Here is a 22,035-nt window from a genome sequence, read left to right as displayed (position 1 = left end):
AGTTAGTTGCATTCATTTCCAGAAGACTAAAATATAAAAATAATGCAATGGTAAGACTTTATAAGGCATTGGTCAGACCATATTTGGAGTACTGTAAAGAGTTTTAGGCCCCATATCTAAAAAAGAATGCCCTGGGCACTGGAGAGGGTCCAAATGAAGTTTATATGTATTATCCCAGAAATGAAAGGGTAATGTATGAGTAGAGTTTAATGCCTCTGGGCCTGTATTTGCTGTAGTTTACAAAAAATGAGGAGGGGACGGAACCTCATTGAAACCTTCCAACTATTGAAAGGCCTAGATAAAGTGATGTGGACAGAATGCTTCCAACAGTAGGAGACACCGGGACCAGATGGTACAGCCTCAGAATGTGAGGAAGCCCCTTCAGGACAGAGATGAGGAGGAATTTCTTATGCTAGAAAGTGGTGAACCCATGAATACTACCTCACCTTTTTTATTTTATTTTTATAAAATACTTTTTTATTTGTTTTTTTTTTGCACTATTTATTTTAACTATTTAAAAGACATATATACACTTTCTTTAGTTCAGTTTTTTTTCCCTCTATATGTTTCATGTATTTCATTGTACTGCTGCTGTAAAGTTAACAAATTTCAGATATATGCCAGTGATATTATACCTGATTCTGTTTATGATCTGTGGAATTCCATTGCCACAGATGGCTGTGGAGGCCAAGTCATTGGAAATATTTAAATGAAGGGTTGATAGGTTTATGATTAGTAAGGGCATCAAACGTTATGGGGAGAAGGTAGAATGGGGTTGAGAGGAAAAATAAATCAGCCATGATTGAATGGCTGACCATACTTGATGAACTGAATGGGCTAATTCTGCACCTATGTCTTATAATAATATAATAGGAAAGGCTGTTAAGCTTCCAGCAGTAACTGACAGTGGGCCTTCAGAAGATCCAAGTCCATTTATCTTGCACAAGCTCTCTTAAACCACCGCATCAATTTTCACCCTTTCCATCATTGCTATCATCTCTGCCGAAATTGTTTGGTAAAGAGAGGTACAAAATACTTAAAAGTATTTCAACCATGCCTTCCATCTCTAAGCAAAGTCTATCCTCTTGGTCTCTAATCAATCTCACACCTCCTCCAGCTTATTATTTAAATACCTCTGGGTTTCCCACCTTACAATAACTTTCAGTCTATTGTTAACCCTCTCTTTCCCAGGTGCTCATTTTCACCTTCCCTCCTATCTTTCAATATTTAACCTGTTTTTTTTCATTGACATTTACTACAAAAACCATCATTTTGATTCATCATTGTATCTGTCATTGTGCAAGTTCTTCTAAGTCCCTTGATTATTTCTAACCAAGTGGATTCTGTTATCTCTTCAAGGTCATCGTTTCTCACCTGCACCATGTCATCTCAATCAGTACTACAATCTTGGCTCTCATCTTTTCTGAACAGATTGTATTCAGGGATATTAAGAACCCAGCTCTATATTTTCTTATGTCATGTTTTTCAATTAGTGCCATTAAAATTTTTTTAATACATACGTATTTATGCCTGCAGCTCACCAGCTTTAGTACACACTATGTATTTACGCACATAGAATCCAAACTAGTCTGTCTTCTTAAGTTTTTTTCTCCCATTTCCTTTTACTATTCTATATTTCTTCCATTTAGTTCTATCTCATACTCATGGGTGCATCCCAATCCTTCTTTTAAACTGAATTGGCAGTGGAAAAGCTTCCCAATCACACTAATAATATTCTCCACAAAGAAAACCCCTAATTAGTTACTCTCACTTTCCCATTTCTTTTAGTTTTATTCTTAAATTTTATTTTCACTGTGATTTGCTCCTGAATTATGAGCCCAACACTCATTATACAAGTCTCCTTCCTTTCACTTCCACTTATCACTACTTTTGTTCTCTCTTTTCTTGTTGTTTTGACTTCACCTCTTTCCATTGAGTTTGCTTTCTTCCTTCTGTTAATTTCCTATTTTTATCATTTCAACAGCTCCCTTTTACTTTGCAAATGAAATCTGAATGACCCTTAAGTTCCAAAAAGGATGTGAAAAAGGACTCTTAAAAGAGAACGGGAAAAGAAGAATAATACACAAGAAAGACTGTGGATGTGGGAAATCTGGGGCAACATACAAAGGCGCTGGAGGAACTCTGCTAGTCAGGTAGCATTTACAGAAGGAAACAGACTGCTGAAGTTTCAGCTCGCAATCTTTTATCTGGACCCACTGAATTCTTCCAGCGCCTGCCTGACAGGAAACAGGTAAAAAGAGCTTTCGATTGAGGACAGGGAACAAGTGGCATACATTTAAAAAAAAACATTTACAAGCCTACTTCTTCTAAACCTTGATCCAGATGATGACAGGAGATACTCGGGCAGATTCACAGATTAGTTCACAAAAGTGGCTACAGCACCCATTAGGGATGTGATCCCCAACTGAGGTCCAGTACTAGGATTAAACTACATTAGATCCCTCATTAAATTTGTTGGATCAGATATGAATTCAAGTCATTGACAAAGAATTAAAAGTTACCTGGAAACCGACATATAAAAAACTAAATGCTTGCTGTCAAAAAAAAAGACAAACAGACTCGTCTAGTAAGACCTGTCTCAATGGAATTTCTAATGGAAATATTCCTATTTTCCATCAGAAAAAAATTAGTAATATTTGATGTTCAGACAAAAAGTAGAAAAACAGTCTATTCTACTTTACTTAATTCGCAATTTCTGCTAATATTGCCGGAGGGTTTAAAACAATTTGTGCCAGAACAGTGAGAAGCAAAAACATCAGACTCCTATAAAAACACTGAAACACACAGAAATTTACTTAGTCTGCCAAAACCCAAATCAGTTCATAGAAAACAACTGTGAAAATTATTCTGCCCTGACCTTTACAAAATTAAAACACAGAGGAAGCTAGAAAGAGCCAACTGCAGACGAATTACAATCTTACAGATGCTCACTCATCTTTTCAATTTTGTCTTTGATTTACAATCCCTCCTCCCTTTTTCCATCCTACCTCTTTGATTCGTTTAACAAGGGCATTTTGATCAAAAGCGACTGCCTCAGCACACTGATGCAGATGATCCTGGTAGCGTAAACAGAGCTTCAGTACTTGCTGCGAATCTAGCTTCTCCAATTTACTGTTGCTGGCTGTAGTCTGACCAGTTAATAACCCTGTAGAAACACAACAAAAATTAAGGCTATTGCAACTGCTGAGCAAAGTACTGGACTTTCATTCAATTAGTTTACAATTCATCAGAATTTTAGGGTAAACCACTGAAATAACCTTCCATAAAACAAAATGTACACAGTTCCTTAAGGACATACATAAATTTAATATAGGAAAAAGGAACTCTTTGGTACAACTCAATAAAATTTATCTCCATCCAGTGACCAAATGTTAGAATCAGGTCATCTGCTTGAGAGACTGAAAAAGTCACAATTTGACAAAGTAACAATAAAAAGAGGAAATGTTCTCTTCCATAGTTTAATTTTGAAGTCATATCACAGGCTATAGGTTTTCCCTCATCAAATTTAAATAAAATGAGGGCAATAGTAGAATTTGTTCTATATTTCTTTTAGGAAGAGTGAACTGTTCCTGAGATTTCCGAAATGTCATATTCCAATATTCCAGAGATCAGAACCTCATTAAATTATTTTAAGAACCAGCAAATCTAATGTACAATGTTTTAAAATACAAGAGTTAACGGCATTGCCAACAGTCAAATATGACAATACATGCGACAGAGCATGTGAAAATTCATACACATCAATAACAACAGAATATACACACTGATATTCAAGGTTCAAAGTACATTTATAATCAAAGTATGTATACATTACACAATCTTAAGATTCATCTTAAGGCAGCAACTAACAAAAAGAAACCTCAAAAGAACCCATGAAAAGACCATCAAACACTCAACACACAGAGAAAGGGGAGAAAAATTTTGCAAACAACAAAAATAAGCATACAGCTTCAGAAATGAAGTTTTATGAAAGACAAGAAGCCAGGCACAACTGCAGATGGAGCAGACCACGGCCTCAGTTCAGTGTGGAGCTGAGTAAACACCGTGGAGCAGGAAGCAGAGCCATAGAGAAGTACAGCACAGAAAAAGGCCCTTTGGTCAATCTAGTCCATGCTGAAACTATTTAAACTGCCTACTCCCATCAACCTGCACCAGGACCACAGCCCTTCATATTCCTACTATACATGTAGCTTTCCAAGCTTCTCTTAAATGGTGAAATAGAGTTCGCATGGATCACTTGTGCTAGCAGCTCATTCCACATTCTCACAACACTGTGAAGAAATTTCCCCTCATGTTCCCCTTAAACTTCTTACCTTTCATCCTTAAGCCATGACCTCTGGTTGTAGTCCCACCCAGCCATAGTGGAAAAAGCTGCTTGCATTTACCCTATCAATACCCTTCATAATTTTGTATACTTCTATCAAATCTCCTCTCAATCTTCTACATTCTAAAGAATACAGTCCTAACCTATTCAAATCTTTCCTTATAACTCAGGATCTTCAGACCAATGTACCAAAAGCTTTCTTTATGACCCTCTCTACCTGTGACGTCACTTTCAACAAATTATGAATTTGTATTCCCAGATTCCTCTGTTCTCCCACACTTTTCAGTCCCCTACCATTCTCTGTGTAAGACCTACCCTGGTTGGATTTAATGAAGTGCAAAACCTCACACTTGTCTGTATTAAAATGCCAGCTGATGCAGATTCTTCTTCAAGTCATGACAGCCTTCCTCAATGTCCACACCACCAATCTTGATGTCATTCCCAAATCCGATGATCCAGTTAACCATATTATCATGCAGATCACTGATATAATTGACAAACAACAATGAACCCAGCATCGATCCCTGCAGCACACCAGTAGTCACAACCTCCCGTCAGAGAGGCAGCCATCTACTATCACTCTCTGGCTTCTCCCACAAAGCCAATGTCTAATCCAATTAACAACAGTACCTCATCCTGAATGCCAAGCGACTGAACTTTCTTGACCAGCCCCCTGTATGGGACCTTGTCAAATCCCTTACTAAAGTCCATGTAGATACCATCCACCAATCTTTGCCTCATCTCTAGTCTAGGTACCCTGAACTTTTCAATCTGGCCCAGCGTTTGAATTGTTCAGACATCGGGTCGTTCTTGCTCTCAGACCGCTCTGGGTCTGAACCCCGCCATCACGATTCAGCCCATTCTCAATCTTTCCAATTTGGCTTGGTATTTAAATCAATCAGATATTGGGACTTCCCTTGCTCTGCAGGGACATGACATCTCCGCCTTGATTCTGCTTCAACCCCGCTTCCACTTGTCCCAACCATACCTTCCCTGCGCCTCCACCACCACCACTCGCCTCTCCATTGTTAGCAGTGATTGCTATTAATAAAATGTTATTAATAAGATATTCAGTTCTCTTTTATTCATCAATAGAGTCTAAAGTGCGGAGTAATTATGTAATTATCATTTGATATTAACACAAGATAAATGAAAAAGAAACGTTTCTAAACTGTTGCAAGCTTATTATGTGGGGCAATTCCCTGTAGAATATTTTTCACCCTTAAAATATCTACAAACAACTACTGTTGATCAGTTGCTTCACAGTACACTAGATTACAGAAAGGGATTCATCAGCAATAATATATATTTCTGAATTATTGGCCATATATTTCATTCTTTCAGTTACGTTGAATGGAACCTCAATAATTATTAAAAATGCAGTTTTGTATATCACTAGCATCAAACACATTAACAGGTGAGGTCACATGATACAATAATACAAAACATATGAAAATCACTATATTAAAATGTTCTACATATGTGCCACAAGGGTATATTGTAACTCTTGAGAATTGCTTTGGAATGTTAAAAATGTAGCTCAAATGGTGCCCCAAAACACCAAGTATTCCCAACAATTAGGCTTAAGAACAGAATTAGACCTTTAAGCCCGTTGAGTCTGCGCCATCATTCGATCACTGCTGATTTATTTTCTCTCAACCCCATTCTCCTAATTCTCCCCGTAATCTTTGACACTCATACTAACCAAGAACCTGGTAAACTCTGCTTTAAACGTACCCAATCACTTGGGCTCCACAGGTGCCTGTGGCTATGAATTCCACATATTTACCAAGCTCTGGCTAAAGAACTCCTCCATTTCTGTTCTAAGGGGACTTCTTCCTATTCTGAGGCCGGCCCTCTGGTCTTAGACTTCCCCACTTTTGTAAGCATCCTCTCCACATACACTCTATCCAGGCCTTTCAATATTCAATAAGGTTCAATGAGATCTCCCTCAGTCTTCTAAACTCCAGTGAGTAGAGCCCAGAGCCATCAAAACACTCCTCAAATGTTGGGGATGAGAGATAGAATCACCACAAAATACTGAATCATACTCAGTGTAACAGTTCCATTTTATTTCAGTAAGCTTTATAAGAACATGCACACAAAGGTCATTATCAACTGGAGATGGAGGTGGGAAGGGCCAGGAGAAAGATCTTCTGTTTCTACTCCAGCCACTGTCCAGAAAAGAGAACCAAATTCTTGCAACTCTTCATTTGCCAGTGTTGCCACCCATTGCCACTTGTGACAGGGTAGCCTCAGAATGGAGGGACTTCACTTTAGAAAGGAGTTGAGGAAAACTTTCTTTAGCCAGGTGGTGAATCTGTGGAATTCACTGCAGGCCAAGTTATTGTGTATATTTACGGTGGATGTTGATAGGTTCTTGATTAATCAGAGTGTTTAAGGGCATGGGGAGAAGGCAGGAGAATGAGGTTGAGAGGGGATAATTAATCAAACAAGATGGAATGGCTCCCATGTCTTATGGTATGTTACAGTATTAATGAAATTCTCAGTGTTCAAAGACATCTGACCCTTGCTTCATACACCTAGAGTACAAATTAAGTTTTCAATGCTCTGAAGCTGGTGCTTTAGGGACTGCATGACAGAACAGTACATTATGGCTGGTGTCACATCACAAACTCTCTGCACTAATTTCAAATTAATAATCATAGAAAAGTTGCGACAGTGGAGGCCATTCATCCAATCACACTTATGCTGATCAAAAGCAAATTCTCATCGTCATCCTATCACCATCTTCCTTTCAGGCAATGAGCTCCAGATCTCTGCCATTTGCTCATCTCCTTCCATTACAACCTAGTTTAAATTTGTGGCCCTTAGTTTTTAAACTCCCATGGGGTGGAAGAAGGGAAGCTTATCTCGCTGTTGGGGAGGGGAAATGCTTAGAAAACAAATGCAGAAAATGGAACAGATGACTTCACAGAGGGAAAGAAAGCAGAAGTGTGTAAAGTGTCATTATCAAAAATGAGGTGCCAGAGGTGAAGAAACCAAGAAAATAAAATAGAACTCCCATAAAAAGCAGGGTGGAGAAGATGTAGTCAAGATTTATATGGGACTGTGTGCTTGCAAAGAATAGGCAATGAGGCAACAATTGCATCTTACATACATTTTTGAATAAAATTTTCAAGTTATTTCAGAATGTGTTCAATGAGTATGTTGCATAATGCATTGCACAGCTAAAAGTGTAGACTGGAGGCCTATGTTTCATGAAGAGGGCCAATTCAGTTTGTTTTTTTGCAACATAGCAAGTCTTATCATGTATGACAGAGCTTTAACAATTCAGGCTTTGAAAAATATTAAGACAATGCAATTGCCTCTTTTTTAAAATGCAATCCTAACCCTTTCAGGATTCCCTGACCCACGAAAAGTGGCAAAAATATACAATGTCAAATTATTTGTTTGTAGCCTTCAGGTTCCTGCTAGAATTTACAGTTCTGTGAATTAGTGAAGGATTGAGAAACAACCCATTAGCTTGGTTTGATATGAAATACACTTGGTGCTGGAAATGTGGCAGCTGAATTTTAAGTAATCTATTACATAGCTGGAGTAATCATTTCTTTAACTATGAGGGCAGAGTGTACGTTTATTTTTCTGCTCGCCTTTCCAGGACTGACCTTGAAACTGTAGGAGATGAATACATATTGCTCACCAAATCAAGCTTCTGTTGGAACTGAACTGATTGCCCAGAGAATACAGGCAAAATATTTTTGAGGAAGCAGACTAAATAGTTTAATCTGCTGAGAGCTGTCGACCAGCAAGCAAGGCACATTAGTAGTTGTACTTTTTGCCTTCCAAACATGAGAATTGCTTCCACCATCCAAACGACATGCCTTAAATCTTTTGAATTTGTTTTAACTGATAGTCTTGTGCCCAAATTTTGTTAGTGCTTCAGATTATGTCATTAGTACTTCAGTTTGTGATTTGACCTTTAGTTTCATGCCAAATAAAGTACACATAAACTGGAATTACCTGTTCATCACACATACAAGCGCTTTGATCCAGCACATCTATGCTAACAGTGTAAGCTAACTACACTAATCGCATTTGCTCTTATTAGAACTGCATACTTCTATGCCTTGCCTAGTTAAGTGTCTGCCTAAATGCCTCTTAAACATACTGACTGTATCTGACTCTACCGCTTCCTCCGGCAGTATATTCCACTCACTGTGTAAAAAAAACTTTACCCGTCACATCCTCTTTAAAACTCCTTCCTCTCACCTCAAACCTATACCCTCTTGTTTTTAATAACCTGGCCAAGGGGGGGGAAAAAAAGTGTCTTATAATCTACCCAATTATCCCTCTTTTGTACTTCTCCTAGGTCATTACTCAGCCTCCTTCCCTCCAGGGAAAGAAACCCAGCCTATCCAATCTCTCCCCATAAATAAAGTCCTCTAATACAGGCACCGTCTTAGTGAATCTCCTTTGCACTCTCTCGAGTGCAATCACATTCTTCCTATGGCATGGCAAACAGAACTACATACACTATTCCAATATTTAGAGCACATTAAGAAATAATATTTTGATATATTATACTAAAAACAGAAAATGCTGAAACTTTCCTGTAGATTGACAAACCTGTGAATATAGAACACTGCATTTGCCGAAATCTGGAATAAAAGAAAATGCTTAAAATACCTAGCAGGTAAGAGAGAGCACTTGCAGAGACAAAAAAACAACTGAACTGGTGTCAAAGATGATAATCTCAGTGGAACTATTCCAATTTGTTCTCATCCTACAGAAATGATTGTTTCCTGCCTTGACTCTATTCTTTCTCCCCAGCCCAGTCTCTTATCACCACTGATAGCCTCACCCTTTGCTGTAAATTTCCAGTCTCCTGTCACTTTTACATGGCCTTGTTCTGTATCTTCTTTTCCCCTTTCTGATTTCTCCATCTCCATCTCAGGGATTGGGCTACAAATATCCATTACAAATCCAATATTCCCACTGCCACCTTGTCTACATCACCTCACATCCTGCCTTCTGTAACCATTACACTCCATTCTCCCGGTTCCTCTGGTCCCACCTGCAGCAATATCACTGAGAGAGCTTCAGTTTTCCTCAGTTATGATGGTTGTCCCTCCACCATAACTGACAGACCTCTCAACTTCATCTAGCTCTCACACACCCCCACCTCACCATCCAAACTAGTGATAGGTTCCACCCAACAAGCCTCACATTCATTAGGTCATCTTCAGTAATCTCCACACTTTAAATAACTTGCCACCAGTTGCCAAGAATAGTCATGTTAAAAAAAAATGCACAACACATTATAGACAAGACTCCAACGAAACCTGCTTCCCTAATACCCAAACAACACAGCAGACTTTTGCAGACCATACATATTGTGACTAGACTTGGATACAATACAAAGGCAAAAGTAGACAAAAATATCTTTTTGAAAGTCACAAAATTTAAACAAAGAATTAATTACTGCAAGCTTTGAGAAGCCAACTAACAGAATGAGAAATTGAGTAAGTAACACACATCAATCCTGATGAAGGATCTCGGCCTGAAACATTGACTGTACTCTTTTCCATAGATGCTGCCTGGCCTGTTGAGATCATCCAATATTTTATGTGTGTTGCTTGGATTTCCAGCATCTGCAAATTTTCTCTTGTTTAAAAAAGTGACTATGCCATTTTAATTTTAAGTACAAGACAAGGATAAACAAGACTAACTTTCAATAAAAGAAACACAAAGCTAAAAATCGTAAAAAAAAGATTATATTGTGCTCTTTATGTATATTTAGACAGATACCCAAGCACAACATTGTTTTCTTAATTTCAATGCATTATGCATGCCTTGTGGGATCTTAACCTTTCACCCTTGAAGTGATTTGTTCATTAATATACTGAACACAAACACCAGTGTTTTTCATTCTTGTAAATAAAGAATGTTTGTATGTACAGACGTATTGGAATAAGAAATCTTTCATTCAGTCAAGTCTGATTTCAATTCATTAGTATTTGCTAATGGTTTCCACAGACAAACAAAAGACCATTTTTACATTATAAGCTTATCCAAATCATTTTCATTCCATCCTTTTTTAGTCAGCAACAAGGTCACATTGCATTGTACTGTAAACAGGAACTGAACATTTATGTATTTATGGGCTAAAGTTGTGACTGAATCACACTTAATACCTCACATTAAAAACATCTTCAGGTTAATACTAGAAATATGTGATTTCTCTCTCGCTCTCCCTCCCTCAGTGCTATCGGAGGATGGTGCCAGAGCATGATTTAATCAACGCGGTTTGTGGGTTGTAGACTAATTCACATTTATCATGTACTCTAGTTTCTCTGGTCACTTCTTTTCTTGCTGCTAGTTTGGGCGATTTTGAATCGAGGCAACTGGCAGATAATGAACACTGAGCTGAACTGAAATATGCCTTTTGATTATGGGTTTTATATCCTGAGTTTTCGCTAGTTTTTGTTTTGTTGCTGTTTGCACGACTTGTTTTGTTTTCAGTGTGGGGGGGGGGGGTTGATGATTTTTTTTTTCCATTGAACTGGTTCCATGGCTGTTCTTTGTTTCATGGCTGTCTGTGGGGAAGATGAATCTCAGATCTGTACACTGTGTACATAGTTTGATAATAAATATACTTGGAATCTTGAATCTACTTCCATCCTTGTCTACACCATCTACTCACTTGTAATTACATTCATACTAAAAATACTGGATTTAAAAAACAACCCAGCCAGATATTGATATACTGTATTAAGCCAAAGTGATTCTCAGAAAAAAATGCTCATCTGGGTTTGCCTTTAATAAAAGATATAAATGCAGTGTAATTCAAAATGAAGCAATTAATTCACATAATAAAAAGTAAAGTATCCGTGTGCTCAATGTACTATATGTATATTTTCTTTTAGTAAAAACAAATCCAGATCAACATTAATTACTCACTGATACCAAAAATTATTTTGAACCAATAAAAGGCCACACACAAAATGCTGGAGGAACTCAGCAGGTCAAGCAGCATCTATGGAAATGAGTTCTGATTAAGGGTTGGCCTGAAACATTGACCGTACTCTTTTCCATAGATGCTGCCTAACCTACTGAGTTCCTCCAGCATTTTGTGTGTGTTGTTCTGGATTTCCAGCATTTGTAGATTTTCTCAGAACTGTGAATAAAAGCAGAGATTTTTTTACACAGAGAACTAGCAAAGGTGACGAGACAAAACAAGGACTCAAAAAAAAAGGAATTATGAAACTTGCAAGGGTTGTCAAAATCAGAGCAAATACTTTACAACAATAAAAGGAAAAGAGGCCACCCTTGAACATTATAGGCATCTTTAAATAACCAATAATGCCAATTTAAACGTAATTATAGAAATCAAGTGTGCTAAACTTTGTATTTGTATTATAGCAAAAACAGAGGATGTTAAAGAAAATATTGTGAAGAAAATAACATTGAACTTGGACATGAGGAGATCTGCAGATGCTGGAAATTCAAGCTTTCAGTTAGTCCTGACAAAGGGTCTTAGCCCGAAACATCGACTGTACTTCTTCCTATAAATGCTGCCTGGCCTGCTGCATTCCACCAGCATTTTGTGTGTGGAACATTGAATCTGGGATGGTATCAAAACTGGCAAATATCAAAAACAGTAAAATTAAAGAGTGACAAATTCCCGGAAGTGACAAGGCAGGGACTGAAGAATAAGGTCTAAAAAAATGAAACCAATTTTTTAGGAATGATGTCAAGAAATACTTCAAACAAGAAAGATATGAATCGTTCTGAACATTCCTCTACAATTAGCAAATGGTCAATTATTAATTTACAACTTAACACAGACAAGCTTTAACAATAGAAACTGGCAAGGAATGTGGACAGTGAATTTAATGACACTATGACCTTACTGAGAATGAGCTTGAGGGATTAATTTTCCTGTAAATGACAGCTGTAAGTTTACCTGATGGAAGCGCATTTAAACTGCCAGGGTCAGATAGTCTATCAGGACCTATGCTTAGATAGCAAGTGAAAGATTCTGATTTTAGCCTGCAATTGGTGAAGAGAGCCATCATGTCCACAGGAAGTTTGCTGCTATTGCAGCAGCTTGGGAGTGAAGCAGCTTTTTAAAGGAGATGCTACTTGAGGCACCACTTGCAAGCAGAGGAAATCTTTATGCTACAGGATTTTCCTCACAGCAAAGTCACAGTAGCTGTATAATCTAACCATACATGTGCCACTGCTCACATTCTTGGCCTCCTTCTGTTATTACAAATTGGCTATCTTAGGTTTCAAATTTATGACTGACCAGTTGCTCTTTGTGGAATAGTGTTCTATACTACTTGCACCGTTTTAGTTTCAAGCATTTCCTGTAGCCTAGTCAGTACTACTAAACTTGGCCAAGCTACATTCAGAGCTCTGAGCAGGTAGCAAATGAAAGAGGTTTCAAAAAAACAGAGGAATTTAAATATATTGCCTACTCAGAATTTGTGTGAAATAGCAAGTATTCAGATTTTTTTTTAATTTTGAGTTTGAAATTCGAATTTATTTTTTCTTACTAGACAAAATAGATTGGAGAAAAAGTCCAGAGTGCGTAGATGAGAATCAGAATTAGGTTTATTATCACTGGCATGTGCCATGAAATTTGTTAACTTAGCAGCAGCAGTTCAATGTAATAGAAGCGAAAAATAAAAGTAAAATAATAATAAGTAAATCAATTATAGTGTACCTATATTGAATAGATTAAAATCATGCAAAAAAAATATATTTAAAAAGTGAGGTAGAGTTCAAGGGTTCAATGTCCATTTAGGAATCAGATAGCAGAGGGGAAGAAGCTGTTCCTAAATTGCTAAGTGTGTGCCTTCAGGCTTCTGTACATCCTCCCTGATGGTAACAGTGAGAAAAGGGCATGACCTGCATGCTGGAGGTCCCTAATAATGGATGCTGCCTTTCTGAGACACCACTCCTTGATGATGTCCTGGGTACTTTGTAGGCCAGTACCCATGATAGAGCTAACTACACTTACAACCCTCTTCAGCTTCTTCCCATCCTGTGCGGTAGCACCCCACCCCCCCACCAGACACTGATGCAGCCTGTCAGAATGCTCTCCACAGTACATTAATAGACGTTTTTTGAGCCTATTTGTTGACAAGTCAAATCTCTTCAAACTCCTAATGAAGTAAGGTCGCTCTCTTGGCTTCTTTATAACTGCATCAGTAGGTTGGAACCAGGTTAGATCCTCAGAGATCTTGACACCCAGGAACTTGAAACTGCTCACTCTCTTCACTTCCGATCCCTCTATGTGTTCCTTCATCTTATCCTTTCTGAAGTCCACGATCATCTCTTTTGTCTTACTGATGTTGAGTGCCAGGTCGTTGCTGCGACACCACTCCACTAGTTGGCATATTGTGCTCCTGTACTCTCTTTCGTCTCTATCTGAGATTCTACCAACAATGGTTGTATTACCAGCAAATTTATAGATGCTATTTGAGCTATGCCTAGCCACATAGTCATGGGTATAGAGAGGGTAGGGCGTGGGCTAAGCACACACCCCTGAGGTGCACCATTGTTGATCGTCAGCAAGGAGGAGATTTTATCATCAATCTGCATAGATTGTGGTCTTCCAGTTAGGAAGTCGAGGATCCAATTGCAGAGAGAGGTACAGAGGCCCAGGTTTTGTAACTTCTCAATCAAGACTGTGGGAATGATGGTATTAAATGCTGAGCTATAGTCGATGAACAGCATCCTGCCATATAGGTGTTGTGTTGTCCAGGTGGTGTCTGAAAAGAGGATGCTGTCCAAGTTGCATGCCATCTTGGACAATGTCTCCCATCCACTCCATAATGTACTGGTTAGGCACAGGAGTACATTCAGCCAGAGACTCATTCCACCGAGATGCAACACTGAGCGTCATAGAAAGTCATTCCTGCCCGTGGCCATCAAACTTTACAACTCCTCCCTCGGAGTGTCAGACACCCTGAGCCAATAGGCTGGTCCTGGACTTATTTCCACTTGGCATAATTTACCTACTATTATTTAATTATTTATGGTTTTATATTGCTATATTTCTACACTATTCTTGGTTGGTGCGACTGTAATGAAACCCAATTTCCCTCGGGATCAATAAAGTATATCTGTCTGTAAAGCCATGTGAAGAGCCACTGAGAGTGCATCTGCCGTTGACCTATTGTGGCGATAGACAATTGTGATTCTCAGTAGATAAACTGGTACAATTGTAATTCTGAATTAAAACATGAAAATTACACTTATTACCTGCAGAATATTTACAAATGACATCTTCCACCCAGGTTCAATTCTAACCTCCAATGCTCCATAGAAACCATCCATGTTGTCCATGGCATGGTCAGTGCACTCAATGAATTCACTCAGTCTTTCTCCCAGGGTTGCCTCTGCCCTGAACTAATGGTCTGTGGATAAACTGTTTTTGTGAACTTCCGTTCCGAACACTATTTGCTTGTGTCTAATGTTTGCAAAATTGTTTTTTCCCTCTGCACCTTGGGTATTTGATGATTTTTTTTAATCCTCCTGGGCTCTTTTGGGTTTCTGTTTTGTGGCTGCCTGTTAGGAGACAAATTTCAAGGTTGTATAATGTATACATACTTTGACAATAAATGTACTTGAACTTTTCAAAAACTAGCAGTCATAGTTTAAGGTAAGAGGGGAAAGATTTAATAGGAATTTAAGGGGTAAGTTTTTTGTTACAAAAAAAGGTGCTCTATATATATATATATATGTAGAATAAGCTGCCAGAGGAAGTAGTTGTGGCAGGTCAATAACAATTTTTTAAAAAGATAGTTATTTAAATTACTATTTCTATTCATAACACGGATAGGAAAAGTTTGGAAGGGGATGGGCTAAATGCCGACAAAAAGGACAAGCCAGGATGGAGCATCTTGGTTGACATGGGCTTAAGGTCCTGTTTCATTGCAGCACAACTCTGTGATAGCATGGGCTACCTCCAGGTGCTCAAATTTAGTTTTAAGTTTCAAGCATATGCATGTTGGTAGACTAATTAGCTAAAGATTATCTCTTTAGGTGGGTGACAAATGAAAGGGGGCTGAGGAAGCTGCAGGGTGGGGGAAGACCAAGAGTTGATGGGGACACATGAGGAGTGTATATAGATGCTTGAATGGTTGGCACAGTGGCAGAATGGTTCATTTCTGTGCTTTGTGACTCAATAAACCTCACGTATTTTTGAACTACAGTCACCACTAAGTAAGGCCTTACAGGATAACTGAAAAGACATTCTTGTATTATACATCCGCCCTCTGCTGGAATAATAGAAAGATCTTACTAAAAACTTGGGTGAGGAATTCAAAACATGCAGATCATTCACATCTGTAATTACGGCAATTATACCTTATAAATAAGATTTATTCCAAGGTGAAGATGCTTCTTCACATGGTGCAATTACCAGAAGTAAAACACAGTTAATGTTTTTCAGCTAGTGATTTTGTCCAACTGCACTTTGAAAAAATATGCAATAATAAGTTGTTTTACTTTTTCAAGAAAATCAATATTCAAGGCCCCATTTCCATTTAGGAAGTCTAGAGATCTCCATAAATAAATTATTCAAACAACAGGCTACACACTTTACTTCAGACCAACCAACAATCTTCCAGTGCAGTTATTGCATCAGTTTCTCAAATTCAAGCATAAACACCATTCCAGAAGGTAATTATGTAAACTCCTCAGAAAATCACGCACTCACCATCACATGCAATACAGTTCTATCACATTGACAATTCACATTCAAAAATGTGCTGGACTTTCTTCTTTTATAATTTTTGTGTAAATTTGTAAATCCAGATTGGATGCAACGTGCTAAATCAACATGTTTCCTGCTTCCACCCTATATCCTGTTGTGTTAAAGAATCAGTTACAGAGAGATCATAAAAGCCTTATCTTAAGTCATTTGGTCTGCAACCTCACACCTTGTATGACCAAGTTCAGTTCTCTCATGCTGCCCATTTGGAGTTTGCCTTTTCTCTCTGTGACTGCGTTCATTTCTCAAGTTCTCTGGTTTCCTCCAGAGACGTGGGTTGCCAGATTAATTGGCCACTCTCGGTAGGCAGTAGAATCTGGGGATAGTTGTTGGAAATAAGTTAAAGGAAACATTTGTGGATGGGCATGCACAACATATCGGTGCAATTACAAAGAAGGCACACAAGCAGCTATATTTCAGTGAGAGTTTGAGGAGATGTGAATGTCAACAATGGCTCTAACAAACTTCCACAGATTTAACTTGTTGCATCACCATCTGTTATGGAGTGACTACTGAAATGTCAGAAAAATCCTTCATAGTTCCTAACTTGCAGAGTGGTAAAATAGTTTCATTTTCACCTGACTGTTCCTGGCATCTACAAGCCAGAATGCTTGAAACCGCAGTGAGCAAAACAGTTCTGAACTGTCTTACTGTTTATTTTTCACCAACTATCAGTGACAAGAATTGCTGCTGTTTGAACACAAGCACATACAACTGACAATATCTTGAAACTGTTTGCATTAAGTACAGTGGTGTGTCTAACTACCATGCAAGTGCATGCGACTGACATGAAATTAAGTGACACAGTGACCCAAATAAACAAAGTGAATCTTGGCTATTTTCTCAATTAGCTTTTGTTAAGATTGTCCCAAATAAGAGGCTCCCCTGATTAACCGATGCTCTGATTACCCAGAATCCATTATATACATTTCTTATTGTAATTTCTTTATTTTTAAAAATTATATATTGCATTGTACTGCTGCTGCAAAACAACAAATTTCACGACATATGCAGTGATATCAAACTTGATTCAGATTCTGGAAATTAATAGATTAACCTTTGGCCTTCTATCAGTTTAAGAGATAATCAGTATTATGGCACCTCAGCAAGGGCCCCTCTAAGTAACCTCGCTGCTGGTTTTAAAATGAGTGAGACCATCCTGACTGATTCACTGAAATTTGTTGAGATGTCATCATTAACATGCCAGACTGGCCAGTGATTTACCCCTTAAGTATCAGGATGTGACACTAAACTTGCAAATCTTGCTGGGTTAAACCTGAGGCAAAATCGCTTAGCCCATTCATTTGATAGGAATGACTACTTTGCAGAAAATATTAAATGTAACAGATACAATTTTGTACTGAGCTTTCTTTAATATTTTTATTGCTTATATGTGAAGTGATATTTTAAAAACACAAAAATTAATTCACAATTTTTAATTAGTCAGAATGCTTCAGAAACATTCAATTCCTTTAACAACTGTGACAGCCAATAAGCCTGAAGGCAGGTTCAAATCTCATCTTCCTTAGCCACTGTGGGCATGGTTTGTTCCAGAGTCATCCGATAAAGTATTGTGTTCTGTGAGGTCTTGTTGATGTGCTGTGCCTTGCCATTTTGAATTGAGTTGCCTTTGGTCACCATCTGCATCGAAGGACCAAGAAAAGGTCCATCTGTAGCTGGTTTGGTTGTCAGAACTCAGTGTAGGTGGCTTATCAGTGACAGGTAGTTCTGGCCCAATGAAAACAGACAATCCCAAAGAAAGAAGCCACATCAGAAGTACTAACCTAGCTAGGAAAATGGTGTATTACAGGCGACATAAAATAGGAATGATAATCAGGTACTGAAACTGACAGAAAGTGATTAGGGAAATCCCACCAAGGATATGAACTGGGCTATAATTATTCACTGTACTAAAGGTGACTAGGGGAAAGAACTAGTTATTCAAGTAAGAAATTGCAAAAAGAGCATGTATGCATCTGCTCTTATCTTATCCTCCCACCACCTTATCAGAGATAGGGTTCCTCTTGCTCTCACCTACCACCCCACCTGCCTCCATGTCCAGCATATAATTCTCCAAAACTTCCCTACATGACTCCCTTGCCCATTCTTCCCTCCCCACTGATCGCCCTCCGGGCACTTACCCTTGCAAGCACAACAAGTACTACACCTGCCCCTACACCTCCTCCCTCATTATCACCCAGGGCCCTAAATAGTCCTTCCAGGTGAGGTGATACTTCACCTGAGTCTGTTGGAGTCTTTTACTGTGTTTGGTGCTCCTGGTGTGGCCTTCTGTACATTGGTGAGACCTGATATAGATTGGGAGACTGCTTCGCCAATCATCTATGCTACGTCCGCCAGAAGAAGTGAGATCTCCCAGTGGCCATCCATTTTAACTCCACTTCCCATTCCTGTATGTCCATCCACATCATCCTCCACTGTCGTGATGAAGCCACACTTAGGTTGGAGGAACAACACCTTATATTCCGGTTGGGTAGTCTCCAACCTTACGGTATAAACATTGTTTTCTCAAACTTCCAGTAAGGCCCCTCAACCCCCTCCCCCCTTCTCCATTTCCCATCCCCTTTTCCCTCTCTCACCTCATCTCCTTACCCACCCATCACCTGCCTCTGGTACTCCTTCCCCCCTTTTCTTTCTACCATGGCATTCTGTCTCTTTCACCAATTAAATTCCCAGCTCTTTACTTCATCCCTCCCCCTCCCCCCCAGCTTTAAAATCTACTCCTCAGCTTTTTTCCCCCCCAGTCCTGCCAAAGGGTTTCAACCCGAAATATCGACTGTACTTTTCTTTATAGATGCTGCCTGGCCTGCTGAGTTCCTCCAGCATTTTGTGTACGTTGCTTCGATTTTCAGCATCTGCAGATTTTCTTTTCTTTCTAAATCTTTTTATTAATATTAGTAATATGGACAGAATACAGATGATATATTGATAAAGAAATTACCAACATACACATTCCATTACATATGAAAAAAAAACATACATAATAGTTACAATATAAATGAGTTTACCAAGACATAAGCCATAAGATATATGTATGGACATAGTAAATCTAAATATTTCATAATGTATAATATAAAAAAAACAGAAAAAAGAAAGAAAAAAAACCAAAAAAAAATTTATATAATGCAGAACTAGCTAATCTAATCTAATAACTATAACTAATAAGTAATATAAAAGAAAAAAAACAAAAGAGAAGGAAAAAAAAAAGCGGGCTGTTTATAATATCTCACAAAAATAAGTATTCATCAATGCCGTCACTTCCGGTCCTCTCAAAATACATAAGCTAAAAGCTGGGAAATCAAATGAACTTGGCACAGGGTCATATTACATCATATGAAAATGTTGAATAAATGGTCTCCATAACTTTTCAAATTTAATAGAAGTCTCAAAAGTACCACTTCTAATTTTTTCTAAATTTAAACATAACATAGTTTGAGAGAACCAATTAAATACAGTGGGAGGATCAATTTCTTTCCAATTCAACAATATAGATCTTCTAGCCATCAGAGTTAGAAATGCAATCATTCGACGGGCTGAAGAAGATAAATGCAGTGAGTCTAACATTGGTAAACCAAAAATTGCGGTAATAGGATGAGGTTGTAAATCGATATTCAAAACCGCAGAAATAATATCAAAAATATCTTTCCAATATTTCTCCAAAAATGAACACGACCAAAACATGTGAGTTAAAGACGCAATTTCAGAATGACATCTATCACAAATAGGACTTATATGAGAGTAAAAATGAGCTAATTTATCCTTGGACATATGAGCCCTATGTACGACCTTAAATTGTATTAGTGAATGTTTGGCACATAACGATGATGTATTAACTAATTGAAGAATTCTATCCCAATTCTCACTAAAAATACTAAAACTAAGATCTCTTTCCCAATCCTGTTTAGTCTTATAAAGAGGCTCTGAACGTATCTTCATAATTATATTATAAAGTTTTGAAATAAGCCCTTTTTGAAAAGGGTCTCATTCAAATAAACTCTCCAAAGTATCTGAAGGCACAAAATTTGGAAACGTAGAGAGTACAGAACTTAAAAAATGTCTAATCTGTAAATATCTAAAAAAATGAAATCTCGGCAAGTTATATTTGTTGGATAATTGTTCAAAAGACATGAAACAATTATCTAAAAATAAATCAGAAAATCTTAGTAATCCCTTAGTTTTCCAAGCTGAATAAGCTTGATCTATAATAGAAGGGTGAAAAAAACAATTAGATACAATAGGACTATTTAAAACGAATTGAGTCAACCCAAAAAATCTCCGAAATTGAAACCATATACGCAATGTATGTTTAACTATCGGGTTGTCAATTCATTTCGGCAATTTATAAAGAGCAAAAGGGAGAGAAGTCCCTAAAATAGAACCCAAAGCATAAGCTGATACCGATTTAGTTTCTAAACTCACCCAACAAGGGTCAAAAGATCCACCCCCATCTTTCAACCAACATAACAAATATCTAATATTAACTGCCCAATAGTAAAATCTGAAATTAGGTAATGCTAACCCGCCTTCCTTTTTTGTCTTCTGTAAATATGTTTTACCTAACCTGGGATTTTTATTCTGCCATATATATGAAAAAATTTTAGAGTCAACATTAGTAAAAAAAGATTTCGGGATAAAAATTGGTATCGCTTGAAAAATATATAAAAACTTAGGTAAAATAACCATCTTAATAGCATTAATCCTACCTATTAGGGATAGAGACAAAGGTGACCACTTAGTAAACAAACCTTTAATCTGATCAATTAAGGGTAAAAAATTAAATCCAAATAAATCTTTATGGTTTTTTGTGATTTTGATCCCTAAATAAGTAAAAAAGTCATTAACTAATTTAAAGGGTAAATTTCCATAAATTGGGACCCGTTTATTCAATGGAAACAATTCACTTTTATTAAGATTTAACTTATACCCAGAAAACTCACTAAATTGAGCCAATAATGATAAAACAGCTGGAATGGATTCCTCCGGGTTAGAAATGAATAGTAATAAATCATCTGCATACAAAGATAACTTATGAATATCTGTCCCACGATTAATACCCAAAATATCCTGTGATTGTCTGATGGCAATTGCCAAAGGTTCTAAAGCAATGTTAAATAGTAATGGACTAAGAGGACATCCCTGTCTAGTGCCCCGAAATAGGTGAAAAAAGGGAGATCTTTGATTATTGGTAACCACTGAGGCTACTGGAGTATGATAAATCAATTTAATCCATGATATAAATATCGGACTAAAATTAAACTTCTCCAACACATTAAATAAGTAAGGCCATTCAACTCAGTCAAATGCTTTCTCCGCATCTAATGAAATCACGCATTCTGAAGTATCATGTGAGGGAGTATAAACAATATTCAACAATCTCCTAATGTTAAAAAAAGAATAACGATTTTTAATAAAGCCAGTTTGATCATCTGAAATAATTTTGGGTAATACCTTCTCCAATCTAGATGCCAGTAACTTGGAAAAAATCTTGGAGTCTACATTCAATAAAGATATAGGTCTATAAGAAGCACAATTAGTAGGGTCTTTATCTTTCTTCAATATTAGAGAAATGGAAGCTCTATAAAAATATTGTGGCAAATTCCCTAATCTAATGGCCTCCTCAAAAACCTTACCTAACCAAGGGGAAAGAGTAGCGGAAAAAAATTTTAAAAATTCAACTGTATAACCATCTGGACCCGGTGCTTTCCCAGAATTCATTGAGGAAATAGCCCCCTTAATTTCTACATCCGTAATAGGAGTATCCAATATCAAAAGATCATTAGTTGATAACCTTGGAAAATTTAATTTTCCAAGAAAATCAGACATGGTATTATAATCTTGAGGAAATTCAGATTGATACAGGGAGGTATAGAAATCTTGAAATGCCTTATTTATCTCATCATGATTAACTGTCAGATTCCCA

General features: G+C 37.6%; 1 protein-coding gene across 3 annotated transcripts in view; it reads right to left on the bottom strand.

The window, feature by feature from the left end:
• The window catches only part of borcs5 (BLOC-1 related complex subunit 5), an 87,758-nt gene that overhangs the window by 34,638 nt on the left and 31,085 nt on the right, over window positions 1–22,035 (bottom strand). For all 3 annotated transcript variants that reach the window (XM_059978211.1, XM_059978210.1, XM_059978212.1), the window contains exon 4: window positions 3,009–3,166. In XM_059978211.1, coding sequence (XP_059834194.1) covers window positions 3,009–3,166 — 158 coding nt within the window. The remainder of the gene's footprint in view (window positions 1–3,008; window positions 3,167–22,035) is intronic.

Source organism: Hypanus sabinus, chromosome 8 (assembly GCF_030144855.1).
Source record: "Hypanus sabinus isolate sHypSab1 chromosome 8, sHypSab1.hap1, whole genome shotgun sequence".
NCBI classification, from domain to species: Eukaryota; Metazoa; Chordata; class Chondrichthyes; order Myliobatiformes; family Dasyatidae; genus Hypanus; species Hypanus sabinus.
The sequence above is the reverse complement of the archived record's forward strand: the minus strand, read 5'-3'. Positions and strand labels throughout refer to the sequence as shown.